Here is an 18,341-nt window from a genome sequence, read left to right on the forward strand (position 1 = left end):
GGGGGACCTTCTCCTTGGTCATGCTCTGCATGGGGATTCTCTTTCCTCCGCCTTCCTTCAGAACAGCACTGTCCACCTCTGTATCTGCCTGGCCTTCTGCCTCCGCCCCCTTCGTCCCTAGCAGAGGAGCATTGGTTCTGTGACTGCCACTGAGTGCAAGGCTTTCGCTACGCTTATAGACATTTGGCTTATAGGCATTTGAGTTCCCAAAAGTCAGTTGCAGTCACTACCCCCCCACCTGGATCCTGCCCCTTCCCATTCTGAAATCAGACAGAGATCCTGTTGACTCACCCTCCATCCTGCCTCAGGAATGGGGTGTGGCGTGGGGAGACACTTCTAACGCTAAAGAGAAAGGTCACAGGCTCTGTCTGCCAGGCTGATTGGAAGGGCATGGTAGCAGCTGAGGGTAGATGAGGGTTGCCATGGGACTCTCACCGCGCCACTGGGGTCTTTATTATAGACTCAGCCTGAGGTGTGCAACCTTGCTGGCTTCCCTGAGTAAAGTGAGGGGGACAGCAGAGAGAGTGAAGCTGAGGATGCTTGCCAGTCAGTCTCCTAGGGAGAAAAGAAGTGCTGCCAAGAGATTGAGTCCTAGATCCTCCTCCTTGAGGCTCCTTCGTGGGAGACAGCAACCACTGTTTCCCTGTGCCAGTGGGTAGCACAGGGTCTTTATTATATATACTATATGTTCTTTACCTCTGCAATAACTATACAATTGAAAAAGGACACCTTTGTGGTTATATTCCTGTTCTCCCCTATGCCTGTTTCATGTTTTGCCATGTTTTATTTTTATTTATTTATTTATCTGGTTTATTTATTTATTTAGGCAACCCTTTACTTGTCTGTTTTTTCATGTTTTGTCAGCTATTTATTTATTTACTACTCTTTGACGGCCCTTCCTTATCTGTAGGTGACAATAATAGGAAGTTATTGCTATAAGTCATGACCTCTTGTTAGGGCAGTGGTTCTTTTGCTTCTAGCTCTGCACTGGAGAGAAAACCTTGTCTCAGGCAGTCACGAAGCAGACCCCTTCTCCCATCTGCTACCTTCCTGTTAAAGTCGTGCCTCTATGCCCAGCCTCAGTTTCTCTTGCTTGTCTTGTGAGCTGGCTCTCCTGCTGACTGTCACCTTTTGTCATTGGAGCTGGTGAGAAGCTAATCTCGCCTCATTTTCTCCTGAACACTATCAACCTTCCTCAGTCTCCTCCGCTTCCTGGTAGGATCTGTGTCTTGCTCTGAAGCTCTGAGCCATCTTCTTTGGGCTGAATGTGAAGATCCTTCTAGCTTCTCCCTATGCCTATGCAGAGACACACCCAAGGAAGCTCTGGGAACCCTGATCACTCATTTGCCATAAGCCCTGCCCTGGATAATAACAATTGCTGCCCCTGGCCTTATGGGAAAGAACAGTGGTTTTTCCTAATGCATAGATAAGAACCACTTGTAATTAGCACATGCTTTATATAGTTATATTTATATTCACATGTTAGTCCAGAACTATGAAGAAACAGCTAGTTGGTTTTCTTTCTTAGCGTAAAAACAGCACTTTCTAGGTTTGACCAGTGCTATTTGGTAGGAAAAAACCCCCAAAACTATGATAGTCTCCAGCTTCAAAGATGAAAAACTCAGGTAGATGATATTTGTAAGGCTAGACAAGGGATTAGCTTGATCCTGTTGAATTCAGCTATGTGTCTGAGTGTTCCCGGGGTTAAGAGGACCTCACTGATCCTGATGACAAAGCCTCTGAGAGCTGCTGATGTAAAAACACTTGCATACAGTTGATGCTTACAATCACACTGGCAAGCTGAGCAAGCTAGCCCTAACTAGAAGGCCCTTTTACAGCGGAGGAAGTTAGTGTTCCATGAAGGTTGGCAAATCCAGCAGGGAGGAGCTAAGCTGTGGCCACAGTGCAGGCAGTTGGCATCAGTGCTGGCTTCAGTCACCCTTCCTGGTCTCAGGGAATTCACAGATTGTGAATGATAGGGTTAAGCCAGTGTGTACAATAAAAGACTTCCTGGATAAAGATACTTGGTAGGCTTCAGACGGCCTCCCTATAAAAGTATCCCACTCTCAGGGCTTTAGGGAAGCTGACTCTAAGAATAGGTGCCTGCACTGGGTTGGAGGGAGAATCTGGGGTGGGCAGGGCATGGCGGGAGACTCCAAGGCTATGCCTGTGACCCCAGATGTATGTATTTTGCTGTGAAGACCAGTCCGACCTCCCCACAACAGCTCTCTGGTTTTTTTCCTCTGTTTCCAGAACAAATTTAAGACTGAGAGTCCCCAAGAAAGCCCGAGAGGACCCCCTGCCTGTGCCCTCAGACCAGCATTCACCCCCTTTCCTGTAGGTTGGTTCCAGCTGTGCAGATACTAAGGGCTTGTCCACTGTCAACCAAGCTGCTCCTGGCTCAGCCTTGAAGGATCTGCTGGATGTGCGACCCTGTAGAGGGCAGGGGAGCTTCGGTCTGTGTTAGGGGCAGCAGGGGCTCAGGTTAGGGCTGTGCAAGCATTCAACCCTGGCCTGGGCAGGGTTGCTTTGTTTTGGCCTGAAGCCTGAGTTTCTGCTAGGCACAGCTCCCCGACTCCGAAGGGTGGAGGAGAAGGAGGTTTTTCTGGAAGACTCTGACTGAGAAAGGAATGGCTCAGTCCAGCCCTGACATGGCCTGGCTCTAATTTCCGAGGTGTGCATTGGAAGCTACCTCTTAGGTCTGAGGTGATGAGGGAAAAACTCTGTGCAGTCCCCCCCCCCCCCAGGGCTTCTTCCACCTCCTCCCAGGACAGGCTCTGTATGTGCAGGCAGCCCTTCAATCAGGATATTAAGACAAGGATTTGGCCCTACAGGTACAGCCTTCCAGTCCCTGTACCCCATTACCCCCACCCTGTCAATGAGTGTCTGCCCCCAGACTTCTATCAGGGGTGGTTTGGAGAAACTGTTATCCTGAGAAACCCAGGAAAAGAAAACCACCCGGTAAGTCGGTGGCTATAAAGCCTTGAGAATGGTATGGACATCCTCTGGGATCCCAGGCTCATTCTGTCTCCTTGCTGGAGGAGGAAGTTGAATGAGCCATGCTATTTCTAGGGAATATTTCTTGGGGCCTGGGCAGTGTTCTGAAGGTGCAGGTGAGCTTAGCATCAGGAGACCACCATGACCTACAGACTGCCAAGGAAGCAGTAGTACATGGATTCCTAGGCTCAGAGGCGAAGATGATGGGAGTGCGATCTGCACAGGGCATGGATACTTGTCTGTCTAATATCCTATTGGATGTTTCCTGGGCTGCAGTCCAGCTACCCCTCACGCAGAAGGCACTGTATTAACCTTGCACCAGATCCCCAGGATAGACGAGAGAGCTGAGAACCTGGAATAGCCCTGACCTTCCCACAGATGATGAGAAACCATGTCAGAGCTGGACCTAGTAGCCAAGACTTCCCTGACTTGCAGAGGGGGCTCAGCTGCACCAGCCACTGGCCAAATTCCCACAGGCCAACTCCCACTTCTGTCTGAGTCTCCTGTGCTTCCTTGGACTCAGGGCTGTCTTCCAGGTTGGCCTGAGTGTATCTCTAGAGGAACCCTTTCTCTACTCTTGCCTGGTTATCCTGGGAGTCCTACACCCTGCCTTTCTCGTTGTCTGGGTCAGCTCTCCTGCCTCTGCTGGTCCTGTTGCTGTTCAGTGAGACTGTTTGTGAGTCACTGCAGGCCAGGGGCAGGGGTTTGGGAGAGACTCTCTTGCCCTCCTTCTGTGGATAGTCTTCCCTGAGAGTCCCCTGGATGTCACTCTTGCCTTTGCTGTTCCTTGATGTGACCTTCATCTTCCATCAAGGCGACCCATCCCAGTGAACATATCACTAAATTATCGTTTGGTTATTTATTGTCAGGAATTTTTAAAAGAAAACCAGAGGAGTCTGTGTTCACTGTAAAATGTTGAGGAACCCCAAGATGGAGGAATATGTGACAGTTTTGAAAAAAAAAAGGAGAGGTCTTGGGGGAGGAAAACTAAAGCTTGGAATTCAAGGTGGCAGAAATTGGGCAGCAGATATGGGGGGGTGTGGTGTCTTAGACTGACCCTGTCTGCTTCAGCCAGGGTTTAGGGTTGTCAGCCACTTGGTCTGGATGAGGGAGAGGACAAGGCAAGAATAGCCGCTGTTCCTGTTGACCCCGCGATCCTTATTTACTTATTTATATATCTCTCTCTTTCTCCATACACACGCACACACATACCTGCACGCATACTCCAGTCCACTGTCATTTACGGAGAACACACAAGAGCCTTCTCATGAATAACCTTGCTATAGGGCTTCTCCAGTACACCCCCAGGCTGAGGCTGAAGGGCAGCTCCTGAGCTGGCAGGGCAGCTGACCAGAGTGGCACCATAGTCTGTTAGTGATATGCAGTCAGGTACTATTCCTGCTGCTCATCTGCGGACCCCTTGAGTAGCAAGGCATCAAAGAACACTTACAAAATACAGCACCCCCCCTCCATAGGCGTTTTGAGATAAAAGATGCCATTTATACAATGAGTACCGCAGGCCTGGAAAGGAATGGCCGGCTGGGCAGGCTTGCATTTGCCTCATCTGAAAATACGCCATGCAAGTCCTTGCCTCAGCCGAGTAGAGTGTCCCCAGATTGTAGTTGCCTTTACATCCAGCTGGTGTCAGAAGACAGGTCTCTGAATATGAAGGACCTAATTGCTCCTGCATACGTGTCTCCATTAGCATCTAATCCACACCTGATCAATGCCTTCACTCACCAGTCTGAGGTGCTCCAGAGCCCTCTGTGGGTAGGTAACTTGTTATCTAAGGTGACAGGATTCTTCATCTCTGATAGGGAAACTAGTGTCCCTGGCTTATGCCAGCTCAAGCATGAGAATCAGCAGAGGCAGGAGAATAGTAGTAGATGCCTCTGTGAAGGAGAACAACAGGGCCGCCTCTCAGGCTTTTGCTTTTCACCCCTTGTCCATATACCTGGATGGAGTAGTCTAGCTTCATGCTGACTTGTGGAGTTCCTCAAGTGTTCTGTGGTTTTGTATCCACATGGTCACCACTAGCCATGCGTGATTATGAAGTTCTGATACTGTGACTGGAATTTTGAGATAGTAGAGTCTTCATTCGATTGGATTTTGATTAATTTTGATTTGAGTATTAGCTAGGGCAGTGGCTATATTAGTAGGTAAATACAGGTCAGACGAACAGTTCATTAAGACTGGCCCGCCTCTACTGTCCTGTGTGTCCTCAAACTGAGAGGAGTTGGGGGCGGGGAAAGAGGAGATGATCAGAACAGCCATGGTAATCTTTGCTAACAAGCCTGGAACTCTGTCTCTCTTGTGCCAACCATGTATGAGGTCCCCAGCCCGAGTTTCCAGCTGCTCATCTTACTGAGTGACCTTGGCAAAGCCATGCACGTTCTGAGTCTGGGCCTGACACAGAGATGACCTCTGACTCCCTGTCTGATTCCCAGCCTTTTAATACTACTTGCCTACTAGTGGTCCCGGTGTGTGAGTGTGTGTGTGTGTGTGTGTGTGTGTGAGAGAGAGAGAGAGAGAGAGAGAGAGAGAGAGAGAGAGAGAGAGAGAGAGAGAGAACCATGCATACACACATATACTTATGGACATACATTCCTTTGTCCAGAGCTGACTCTGTTTGAGTCCTTAGCTTCCTCGTTCTCCTCTGCGTGACTTCCTTAGCTTGTCCCCATTCCCTCACTTCTCTGTCCTCCCTGCGCCCCATGAACTAAGTCTTCCCAAGCCCTACTGCAGTTTCTTCGTTGCCCAGTGTCCCCAGCTGACAGAAGTGCTAATCTTGTCACACCCAGCAGCTGCGTGCAGAAATGCTACTGCAAGCCACAGCGGGCTCAGCAGCACTCTTGCAAGATGTCAGAACTATCCACCATTACTCTGTAAGTGTGTGTGGCCGTGGCTGTGGCCGTGGCTGTGGCTGGGTGCCCTGGAGGGGTGGGGGATGCATGCTGCTATTGCTGCCACCGCCTGCCCTTGTCTTCCGTCGGGCTGGAGGAGTGTGGAGGGCCACCCGGAGCCTCCCAGCTTGCCCTGTTCCTGGCTGTTGCATGTTGATGTGTCTTGTGAGTTCTCTGCAATTTTGTGGGTGGCGCTGGAGGGCATGTGGATATTGGAGCTGTGACATTGCAGGGACATCTTGACTTCGTGGCTATCCTGATGCCTGACTCATTCCATAGTGAGCAGTTAATGGCTGCTGGTGGAAGTGTGTCCTTCCTCAAACCCCAGCTCCCAAGTAAGGAGTCAGTGACCGCTGACAGAAGCGTGGGCAACCTCAGATCCCCACTTCTCTGGGCTTTGGTCTTGGCAGTTGCCGAACTGTAAGAGCTCAGAGTTGGGATGAGTTCACTATGCGTTGAGCACATCATGTGCTTCTTGACTGAGTTTAGTCCCCACAAGGACCCCGTACAGTGGCTTCTTGCACTGTCTCCATTTTCTAGACAAGGAAACTGGAGCCTGATGAGGTGGAGTAAGTCACATGACTGGGAAGGCACAGACTGGAACCTAGAGCATCCTAAGAAGCACACCCCGGGTCACCTATGATACTCACACAGTGGGAGGTGTGCCCTTCCTGACAGTCCACCGATAGTTCTGGGGACTCTGAGCACTAGAAGGTCTTTTTGGGGCTGTAGGACTCTTCTTCCTATGGATGGTTCTTTGGGGTGGGAGGTTAGAGGTAGAGGCTATGTCTCTGTCTATCTAGGTTAATCAGTTTGAAGACATAGCTTGTCTTGGAATTCCCATTCCCAGACAGTCAGCTCAGACGTTACAGGTCCCACACATCGGGTTCCTGAAGCCTCTCACCTGTCACCCCTTCCCTGTCTACCAAGGGCCCCGGAAGTGTTCTGAGTCCCTGGTTGTTATCCCTGCTTCAGAGCTCTGAAAAGACAGATACTGCTCTTGGGCCACATCCTACGAAACCCTCCATCCAGACCTGCATCTGCCCTGTGACTGGGAAGGGTCTGGCACACTTCTCAAAAGCCAGTTTCTCAGTCTGAACCCAAGACACGGAAGACTGCCGTGAACCCTGGGAGGCTCCCAGTTTTTTTTTTTTCTCTCTCTCTGCTGGGTCAAGAACCTGGAATGGGTTCACTTGCAGAGGGGAAGTTGGAGGAGGAAAGCAGGGCCCTCGCCTGCTCAGGACCCAACAGGACCCCCAGATAGGCCATGCATATGCTTTTGTAGGCACATCTCCCAGGCCTCCCCACTTCCATTCTGTCTCCAGACACACTCTGTGCTGCTTTCTGGTGTCAGATCCGGGGCACCAAGAGACAAATGGGCCCTGGTGCCTGGGAGATACTGGGTTTTAAGGACTCTGGCAGGCATTTCCAGTGTTGACTATGTGCCTGGAGGTACTTGCTGTGAAACCTAACAGATAAAAGAAGGACCCTCTTCAGGGTCATCTGGTATAGACAATGATGAGGACAGGCTGCTAGGAACCCATGTGGGCTCATGCAGAGACTCACTCAGATCCCATTGGCCCTGTCCTAGTGTAGGGACTATAGGATATGCTGCCTTCGAGCAAGGGAGGCACTGTGAGCCCCACAACTGTGGGCTTCTTTTCTCCTAAAGATCACCCCAAGCTTCTATTCCTCTCTCCTTTCCTCCCCCCTTTCTTGTCTTCCCTCTAATAGAAGCTGGGATACCAAGGGCATTATTCAAATCTAGGGATTTTTTCCCCCAGAGAGACTGGGAAGGGGATATGAGGGGCACATGGTAGAATTGCTTCCAGTCAAATGGTTGCCTTATATTACAGTCCCCTTCTGAGGTCTAAGCTGTGTCAGGATAGGGTGAGGCTGGTGGTTCCAGGGGGCTGGATAAAGCTGAGGAAAAGGCATCTGCAGAGGAGAGCTGGGCTCTTTGGGGAGGTTCACAGGGGACCAGTGTCCTGGGATGGGACCCTCTCTGGGAAGCCCCTGTGATAATTTACTCCCCCAGAGTAGCATTCCCAACCCACGTGTGTTTGGTGTCCTCACTGTGACCCTCTGTCCCTGTATTGTTAGACAGGGCCCTACCTATTCTTGGCTCTGTTGCAAGAGTTAAAGCAAGAGAGGATCCCAGGAGGCGTGGTGGGCTCTCTGGCTCACCCATCCTTAGGTCAGACATCCTTCTTATCCTTTGATTCAGTTTCCTGAGCAGCAGCTCTCTCCTGTACAGGTAGAATTCCTGCTCAATCAGTAAGTCCTTCTTTGAAACCCTTCCAAGTTTCTCTATGGTCCACCCCTAGTACCCTCCTCCTGGTCACTAGGATATTGCTCACAATATCCCCAGCCATTCCCAGACTCAGAAAAGCCCTGTCTCCATGGGTCTTTGGGCAGCTGTTTTTGAGGTCAGGTGGCTTCCCTCTGAGCCAGGACAGATTTGTTTCGACTCTAATCCTATCCTGAATTTTCTTCTGATTTTATACATTCCACAAGGGGGCCCTATGAATGAAATATTTTCAGTGGTCCTGCAGGGGACTGACTAGGTGCCCTGAAGACTGGGGAACCCTCCTTACAACATCCTAGGAACCCTGAGCTCTAGTTGGCTCCCTCACTCCCAAACCCCTTGTATCAGTAAAGGATGCTAAGCAGGTCTGTGAGCAGGGGCACTGAGAGGTAGCCAGGGCTGGTGACAGACCCTCTGCCCTCCCTGCCCCCAAGCTCTGCAACCCCCCAGCAGATTTTCGCTTTCTCCTGACAGACGGCTGGCCCGCTCCACCCTGCTGCTCATCCCACTGTTCGGAATCCACTACACAGTATTCGCCTTCTCTCCAGAGAACGTCAGCAAGAGGGAAAGACTCGTGTTTGAGCTTGGGCTGGGCTCCTTTCAGGTAGGCATGGTGCATGCAGAGGGCATAGCTCATTGGAAACTGAGCCCTGACCTCTGACCCACGGCCAGCTTCATAATCCTGTGCACCTTGACTTCCAGTCTCGGTGTTTGTTTAGCATGAGTGTTCGAGCATAGGTCTTCTACAGTTCTTTCTGCTGCTCTAAGATGCGACAAAGTCTGGCTGTCCCTGTGCCTGGGGATCCTGACCCAGGTCCCGCTGATTGACTTGAGATGAAAGTGTTCTATAAAGCGCTGGAGATAAGATAACTTCAAGTCCCTCCTGCCGTGTCCACATCTTAATCTTAGTCATGTCCTCCAGCCACATGAGGACTGGAGTTCTGTCTTATCCACTTGAGTCCCTGGCACAGGGGGGCCCCAGTCTAGGGCCTGACACAGAGAACTGAGTGGGCTGGATGTACCAGGACAGATCCTTAAATGAATGGGTGCGGGGACGAGCAGAGGAACGTAACAGCAAGTGTGTAAGCAGGAATGAGTAGGAGGCTATACTGTGTACACACAGCAAGTGTGTAAGCAGGGATGAGTGGGAGGCTGTACTGTGCACGCAGCAAGTGTGTAAGCAGGGATGAGTAGGAGGCTATACTGTGTGCACACAGCAAGTGTGTAATCAGGGATAAGTGGGAGGCTATACTGTGTGCATGCAGCAAGTGTGTAAGCAGGAATGAGTGGGAGGCTGTACTGTGTGCACACAGCAAGTGTGTAAGCAGGGATGAGTAGGAGGCTATACTGTGTGCACACAGCAAGTGTGTAATCAGGGATAAGTGGGAGGCTATACTGTGTGCATGCAGCAAGTGTGTAAGCAGGAATGAGTGGGAGGCTGTACTGTGTACACACAGCAAGTGTGTAAAGCAGGAATGAGTAGGAGGCTGTACTGTGTGCACGCAGCAAGTGTGTAAGCAGGGATGAGTAGGAGGCTATACTGTGTACACACAGCAAGTGTGTAAGCAGGAATGAGTAGGAGGCTGTACTGTGTACACACAGCAAGTGTGTAAAGCAGGAATGAGTAGGAGGCTGTACTGTGTGCACGCAGCAAGTGTGTAAGCAGGAATGAGTAGGAGGCTGTACTGTGTACACACAGCAAGTGTGTAAAGCAGGAATGAGTGGGAGGCTGTACTGTGTACACACAGCAAGTGTGTAAGCAGGAATGAGTGGGAGGCTGTACTGTGTGCACGCAGCAAGTGTGTAAGCAGGAATGAGTGGGAGGCTGTACTGTGTGCATGCAGCAAGTGTGTAAGCAGGGATGAGTGGGAGGCTGTACTGTGTGCACACAGCAAGTGTGTAAGCAGGGATAGTGGGAGGCTGTACTGTGTACACACAGCAAGTGTGTAAGCAGGAATGAGTGGGAGGCTGTACTGTGTGCACAGCAAGTGTGTAAGCAGGAATGAGTGGGAGGCTGTACTGTGTGCACGCAGCAAGTGTGTAAGCAGGAATGAGTGGGAGGCTGTACTGTGTGCATGCAGCAAGTGTGTAAGCAGGAATGAGTAGGAGGGTGTACTGTGTGCATGCAGCAAGTGTGTAAGCAGGGATGAGTGGGAGGCTGTACTGTGTGCACGCAGCAAGTGTGTAAGCAGGGATGAGTGGGAGGCTGTACTGTGTGCACACAGCAAGTGTGTAAGCAGAAATGAGTAGGAGGCTATACTGAGTGCATGCAGCAAGTGTGTAAGCAGGGATGAGTGGGAGGCTATACTGTGCACACAGCAAGTGTGTAAGCAGGAATGAGTGGGAGGCTGTACTGTGTGCATGCAGCAAGTCTGTAAGCAGGGATGAGTGGGAGGCTGTACTGTGTGCATGCAGCACAGCTAGGAAGTGAATAAAGACGCTAATGGGGGGTTGTAAGGCGAGCATCTCTCCCTGTTTAAATTGGTATTTAGGGTGATGATCAGAAATTAACTCTGCACACCTGACTTGAACTTTAATGCAAAGTCCTTTTTTCCAGTTCATGTTCTGGCAAGGCTTGGAGCATGACAGATAAAGCTCTGACCCAGGAGTTACAACCCACTGAAGGCTCCCATCTTCGTCTTTGACAGCATAGTCTAGCCATCATTCATCTGACATTTTCAAATGAAAGCCCCAGGGTACTGAGGTCCTACAGACCTGGTTTCCAGCATTCAGGAAAAGGTTGCTTTGTTTCGTGCTGAGAAGCTGAATTCACGCTCTGCCAAGTACTCACCACACATGGGTTGCTGTGCTATGTATAAAAGCAGCTTGCCAAGGGAGGGCAGAGTAGGGGGGTAGTGATGGATAAAAATCCTAATGGTCTGTTCTGTTCTGAAGGAGCCTGCTCTTGGGGGCCTGAAGACCAGTGTCAGAGTTCAGAGAACATTCTGGCTTCCTCCAGAAAGGGCTAATGGCTTCCCTAGGAAATGGGATGAAGCTAGTCTGTAGCGATGGGAAGGATTTGGCCTGTGAATGTGAGGTCTAAGATGAGATGCCTGTCAGTGGGAACTGGTCTATCAGCCATTTGGCCTCATGGACACGCCTGTCTTACCCCGTCTAGACTGCGACGTTTTTCTTTTTCGTGCTATCTTTTCCACTGCTGTTCCTCCCACATGCTCACAGTGTCTCAGGACGTCCCTTGCTTGTAGGCTCATGGATGTTTGTGTTCTCTCCCCAGGGCTTCGTGGTGGCCGTACTCTACTGCTTCTTGAATGGGGAGGTAAGACACAAGTCTTCCCACCTTTCTCAGCAGGGCACGTGGCGGGTGTTGGGGAAGAGAATGGGAGCAGGTTCATTCGACTCAGGTTCTGAGGACTGAGGACAGGTGACATAGCTGTCAGTGAAATGTGGTACCAACATTTCCCGGGATCCCCCACCAGTTCCAGAATTACTCCAACTCTGCAACGAAGGCCGAAGCAGAAGACAGAGTAGAGTATAGTTGGTGAAGGCGAATCTGCGGAGAGCACAACCCCAGGGCACATTCTTTCCCAACGACATGTCTTAGCGAGCAGGAGTAGTACCTATAGGTCATGGGGCTGGGATAGGCAGTGCCACCGAGCCCCAGTAAGCCAGGCTGACTATCCCTGCTAGCCCAGAGCCTAGGAGAACTTAGAAGAGACTGTAAGGAGAAACCTGGAGCCTTTCTGAGGTGTTTCATTCCCAGAGATACCATTCGGGGCTCCTTCTCTAGCCTGCTGGGGTAATGTTCTGGAGCAGAGCCCAGGATAGGGGTGCCAGGGAAGTGGGGGGGACTGGCTGTGTGGCTTGGGTTTGCAAGCAGAGAGAGAGAAGTCTTTTTCCTAAGTCTCTGGGCTTAGTGGAAAGATCTTGGCCTCAGCAGACTCTTCCCCTTGTTTGTATCTAAGGTTAAAGATAAGCATCCACAATCAGAAGGTCAATGTGGATCAGATGATAGCAGACTGAGAGAGCGCAGAGAGGGCTTTGCTTAAAGATGCTAGGAGAGCCAGAGATAGGAGTCTGGGCAGCTTGTCTGGAGTCTGCCGAGGGAGAGGAGGCACGAAGTGGGGAGAGTGGGTGTGGGTGCTGCTTCTAGTCACGCAGTGTGTATACGGCATAAAGGTGCCCGGCTGAAGCAGCATATGGCGCCTTACGCTTTCTTGGCATGGCCACCATTTACATACGCAGAGCTACACGGGGTTTGCCAAGAGGCATGGGCTATTTTATAACTCTCAGTCTCGGGAATCTTCTCACCTTGGACGTGTTCAAAGCTGTGGATGTCTAGGCCTTATCTAGGGATGTTGCTATCATTCTTCATGGGCTTGGGGCATCTGGGATATTCCAAGCAATTTGAGTAAATCTCATATGCATCCCACAGTGGCCAACAAGGGTGATGATCTTTATTTGATCCATTTGCTTCTAGAGGTTGCTAGGAGAGCCTTCTTGGCAGTTACAAAGGAAGCTGTCTGAGGACCTTGCCAAGACAGAGTAGGAAAGGGCTGCATGATATAGCTAGGGAGTGGGAGTTGGGTGGATAGTCATGATGGCAGCTGGGAAGGTACCAGGCCAGGGCATAGAAGCTGCTCACTGGGAAGTCACGTACACGTTGCTCATTGCAGGTACAGGCAGAGATTAAGAGGAAGTGGAGGAGCTGGAAGGTGAACCGTTACTTCACTATGGACTTCAAGCACCGGCACCCATCCCTGGCCAGCAGTGGAGTGAATGGAGGGACCCAGCTGTCCATTCTGAGCAAGAGCAGCTCCCAGCTCCGCATGTCCAGTCTCCCAGCTGACAACTTGGCCACCTGAGCCCTGTCTCCCTTCTGTACAGGCTAGGGCTGCAGGCCGGTGCCTGCGCTTGTTTGTGCCTCTTCCCTCTCCTTGGGCAGGCCCTGGGTAGGAAGCTGGACTCCTCCCCAAGGGGGGAAGAGAGAGATAGGGTGTAGGCTGATATTGCTCCTCCTGTTTGGGTCCCACCTACTCTGCAGTTCATTGAGCCCAATCTGACATGTAAATACACCTCAAATTTGGAAAGTTGCCCCATCTCTCCCCCCAATCCATGCCCCTGCTCATCTCTGCCAGGTTCCAGCTTGACCTACTGTGTCAAGGCCAGCCTCAGTGATGGCCTGATCCCAGGTACAAGGCCTTGTGAGCTGAGGCTGAAACATGCCTGTCTTGTTGAGGCTGGGGTAGTGCCTACCCCAGAAGCTTTTCACTAAATTGACTTTGGATGTGGGCCCCTTCTCAGCCTGTTCCGAGTCCTGAAGCTGGCCAGAGATGCAGTGCAGTGGCCAGAACCTTCTTTGAAGTGGGTCAAGCTGAGGCTCCTTTTGCTTACCCGACATCTAGGATATCCGGGTGCTTAGCTCCCGTGTGCCTGGATGATGGGAGAGCTACAGGGCTCTTTCAAAGGTTGGGGTGGGGGTGAGGGTCAGGGAAAGTTCTGGTGCTTTTCATTTGATCTAAGAGCTGAGAGCTAGAGATGCAGATGCATTTGGGAAAGAGATGAGCTAGCTGAAGTTCTTACCATGTCCACGGCTGTGCCCTGACTCAAGACTTGATCAGGTGGTAGCTTTATTTCTACCCTTCTTGCCCACGATGAACGGTCGGAAGAAGCCGTCCTCCAGCCATGCCAACCACAGAGAGCCCCTAGCTCTCTCCTCTCTCAATTTCCCCTGAAGTCAAAGCCATGTCTAGAATGAGCCAGCCACCTTGCAGTGATATCAATGAGTTCTGAAGCAACTTTCAATTTCCAGGGCTCCCCACAGCCCTACCTTTCCTGATGACAAGAACGGTAGATGCTGCCCCCAGCCTGGACTCCATTACTAAACTCAGATGTTGGCAAGACTTCCCCCATGTGCCCTTGACATTTGAATCACCTGTGGGCCTCTTAGGGTGTTTGGAGGGGATGCTGTGTCTGTGGTGCGCATGAGCAGAAGCTGCTGATGGGAGGAGTGGTGGCTCCCCAGCTGTATGTTGCATAGCCATAACCTAAGGCTTTAAAATAAGGCCAGATGTGGAAAGACAGAGGGGAGAATGTAGTGCCATGGAACCACGTGGCTCAGCTCTTTCCACGTGGATGCTTGTTTTTGTCCCTGCCTCTGGGGACTTGTTTGTGGCCATGCTGTGGAACGCATGGGGAGCATGGGAAGCCGCTTTGCTTGCTGTTGTATTAAGTAGAAGGAGTGCTGGGAGATTTGAGACGGCGCTGCTGGAGGGGCTGTTAGAAAGCCTGGAGAAGGTTCTAGATGATACGATGTAGAGATGAGCTCTGTGTTCTTGACCAGTGAGTTCAGGGTTTGGGTCTCTGGTAAATCCAGAAGGGAAAAGCACCTCCTTGCTCCTTCCCAGAAACATTAGGGGCTTGGACCAGCCACTGGGTGTACATTGACCCTTTACCCTGCACCTTATCTCCCTTCCAATCCCCTCTCCAGTTCTGAGAGCAAGGTTATCAGCCACACAAGAGTCAGTTGATCACCCTGCATTTTGGACACGGCTAGGGAGCCTGAGCTATTTAGAAGAAGCCACGGTTTGGGATTTCCACTGGTTTAGAACGTTGTGGCAGTGAGCACGTCTGTGCTGTGCTAGACCTAAGCATCCTTGGTTGCGAAATGAGTTTTTTTTTTTTAGTGCGTCTCCAGGTTCTGTATTAGTTAAAAAACCGAGGCAGGTAAACAGACACATACTCTTGTGCATATCATCCAAGGGGTGTGCGCGCACATGTGTGGACACATGTGCATGTGTGTAGACGCATGTGCATGTATGTAGATGCATGTGCATGTGTGTGGTAAGAGGAATGACGTTCTGTTTGTTTTCCCATTTGGATAACAGTGCAAGTGTGCATAACAGAGGGAAGCTCAGGCCATGGTCGTTTGAATAGGGCCTCCGATGTGATGGGCGGAGCTAGCCTTGTAGGCCTGGCAGGGACAGGTTGCCCATGGCACCCTCCATCCAAAGTGCAGCTCCTGGTCTATGGACCCCGTTCATTTGTCATCACCCCCCGCCCCCATCCGTGGGTTTGCTTCACTGTGGAAGAAGAAACTGTGACTTTCTAGTTGCTTCACTGCAAAACAGCAAAAACCAGATCAACCCTGAGCCCTTGCTGCTTCCTGAGCCCCCGCTGCTGCTTCCTGAGCCCTGGAACCTGAGTCCTCCTAGAAGTTCCAGGTTCCTGTTGCTTTATTTGTCTGTCTGAAAGATTATTATCCAGATGATTAGTCTGCTAGTCTTGTGAGCAGATGTACCCGAAGGATTCTGCATGTTCTGGGAGGGTCTGGCTCTCAGGCCTCAGGCAGTGAAGGGATAGCGTAAGGCTGGGTGCTGGGTTAAACCCTTCCCCCTTGACCCTCTTTACATCTATAGTGCAAGCAATAAGACTTACTGATCTGTGTGTAGCCCAGTGTACCTCTGGGGTTCTGTGCTAAACACCAACCATCTTCTCTTGGAATGGATCCCAGGCAAGGCTTGCAGCAATACAGCCTGGATCCAGAGAAGGGGAAATGGTTGAGAAATCCTGTGTGGGAGGTGAAAAGGGCTCCATGGACTTAGAAACCCCGAGGTAGTAGCCGAGTAGATCCAAGAGGCACCCAGCCTGTACAGGATCATTCCTGGGAAGTGGAATCTTGTTCTATGAAACCCCAGAGGCCAAATCTCATGGACCATATAGTATAGGGGACAAGACATCCTTGTCTTGTCCTGTCTCCTGTCATGATTGTCCTGCTTCAGGGTGAGCAGGGTGTGCCAGCAAAGGGTCTAGTTCTCACAAAATGAGATTCTACATCAGGCAGGCTCAGGCTGCAAAGCAGTCAGAGGGATTGGAGATGCTGCACCTTTGAGACTCAGCCTCCATTTTCGGGGTGCAGTGATGAGGTCCTCCTTGACACGCTCAGGAGCCCTTCATGAGTCTCCTCCTAACCCCATCTTCCCTGAACTGACTTCTCTGTGGACAGTGATGGGAACCTTGACCAGGGTCCAGTGCTGGGAATAACCCTGTCCCTGTTGCTCAACACTGGGACCTCTTCTGTTTGCTCTGTACCCCCTCTTCCTTGGGGGGAATGCTGTGCGAGACTCTTTAATTCATTGTGTACCTTTTGTCCCATACAAAGAGAAGGCAGCAAGTCCTGTGACATTACAAATTCCATTTGAGCCTAGTGAGCCTGGAAACCAGCTAGAAGAACCTTGAGCAGGAAGTCTGGGACTTGGGGCTCCCCAGCTTTGCCACTCACCTGCTGTTTGACCTTGACTCATCCCTTTAAGGGGAAACTCAAAGACTATTAGAGCTGGAAGAGACTTGGATATCTGAAGGCAAACCTTCTCCGTGGGCTCATGAGGAAACAGGTGGGCCTAGGGTGTTTTTGAATGAGAAAGTGGCTCTACCAGTATTGCACAACCCTGCATGTGATCCAGATGGAACACTCCAAGCAGCCATAGGATACAATGTACCACTTGCAGACGTGGCTGCACCTGCAGGAAGTCCAGGGGTCCATGATACAACACAGAAGAAGCAATGGAGTCGGTGTGGTAGAAGGATTACCTGCAGCAAACCTAACCCTCTCCATCTGTTCTGGGACTCCACACTTTACCCTCAACCCCTAACCTGCATCGGTGTGGCCATAGTTACATCATCATCTGCCCCCTAGCTAGGGAGGAGGGAGAAGTGACATGCTCCCTGTCAGTTTACAAGCTCTGAAAACAACACAGCTATGTGCTCATTCTTAGGGTGAAGACCCCTGAAAGGTATCCCCTTGCAACCAGCCTACTGCTTTGACCCCCTTGGGTTAACTGTTACCCTACCGAGGGCGAGGGCAAGGCCACAGGGCTCGGGTGGACACTGAATTCCAGCTTTATCCCCGTCACTTTGTTCAGTTTGCTTTGAAGGTCGGGATGGGAGAACTCTATGAATGCTGGACCTCTGTACCATCTGCCTAGGAACCCTTCAAGGGTGTGGGACATTCCCCTAGTGGGACCAATGCCCATTCTTTCTCCTCTCCCTGAACTCTGGGTCCTGTGGTTTGTCTGTACTCAGCCATGTGCGTTTTTGTCTGCTGTCTGTCTTCTGAGGCTTTGCGTCCGTCAGGGCTGGGGTGGTTCAGCCCTGGGTACCCCAGACGTGGCTCCAGGCTCATTCACGGGAGCTGGACCAGCCTGGGTTTAATTTCCCACAATAAAGATAAATCCCACGGACCTCACTGCTACCGCTGCCTCCATTAATGCTGTGCTCACACCCTGTCTGGGATTTGGAGGATGTCATACTGCTGTAGATGATCAATAAATGTCTTATCATTTTCCCCGGTGCCTGTTAATTGCTGAAAGTGGAGGGAAGGGAAAAGAGGCAGCGGGAGAGACTACTCCCCCCAGATCTGATTATCCCAGAGTAGGCAGTCTGGGAGTCTTAGTGGCCTTTGGGTGAAAACGGGATTGAGTGAGCTGAAGATGAAGGAGGGAAAGAAAGGAAACCCTCGCCTTCAGAGGACACCCTTGTGATGTGGGTAGAGCTGGGTTCGCTTGGATGTCTGGAAACAGAAATGGCTGACTCTAAGGTCTTTGATGCCTCATAATTTTTATGAAGTTTGGTGGGAGCGGCCCCCAGATTCTGAAAGCTTGCCTGCGGGGAGTGTTTCAGCTCAGCCCAGGTGTGCCCGTGGCTGGCAGTGTTCCAACATTCTTGGAGAGTCAGAGCCATCGGCCCTGCCACAGCAGGTAACCCATTCGAAGTAGCTCTCGTTTCCTTAAGGGAATGATTGTTGTAACTCCCCTGCTCACTGCATTAGTCATGTTTTGATTGCTGGCCACAGAAAGTCAGAAAAAGAGTCATAGAATTTGTGTCAGGGTGAAGAAACAAGAAGAGTTACCTGAAGCTACCTGCCATGCCCCCAAACTGATGCCCAGGCTGTGGTTGTAGTGGCTGCCACCCTCCCAGTGATGCATTCTTTCTGTTGGGGTCTTGATGCTGATGTCGTCACTGCCTCTGAAGCCCATAGCTCGAGGCAATTCACCAGCAAAGCATCCGACAGGTAGCATCCTCTCTCTGGTTGTGCATTTCTTGTCAAAGCCTCGTCTGATCTTTGCCCGGGGCTGTTCTACCTGCCGGCGTGGTGTTTTCCTGGATGCATCAGGGAG

General features: G+C 51.0%; 1 protein-coding gene across 8 annotated transcripts in view; it reads left to right on the forward strand.

Moving 5' to 3' along the window:
- Adcyap1r1 (ADCYAP receptor type I) overlaps window positions 1–17,509 on the forward strand; it is a 106,274-nt gene extending 88,765 nt beyond the window's left edge. For 5 of the 8 annotated variants that reach the window (XM_075955745.1, XM_075955746.1, XM_075955743.1 and 2 more), the window contains 4 exons: window positions 5,799–5,882; window positions 8,683–8,812; window positions 11,444–11,485; window positions 12,843–17,509. In XM_075955745.1, coding sequence (XP_075811860.1) covers window positions 5,799–5,882; window positions 8,683–8,812; window positions 11,444–11,485; window positions 12,843–13,031 — 445 coding nt within the window. In that variant the 3' untranslated portion in view covers window positions 13,032–17,509. The remainder of the gene's footprint in view (window positions 1–5,798; window positions 5,883–8,682; window positions 8,813–11,443; window positions 11,486–12,842) is intronic. The other 3 variants (XM_075955749.1, XM_075955748.1, XM_075955751.1) reach the window with 2 other exon arrangements.
- The last annotated feature ends 832 nt before the right edge of the window (window positions 17,510–18,341 follow it).

This window comes from Microtus pennsylvanicus, chromosome 21 (assembly GCF_037038515.1).
Source record: "Microtus pennsylvanicus isolate mMicPen1 chromosome 21, mMicPen1.hap1, whole genome shotgun sequence".
In the NCBI taxonomy this organism is placed as follows: Eukaryota; Metazoa; Chordata; class Mammalia; order Rodentia; family Cricetidae; genus Microtus; species Microtus pennsylvanicus.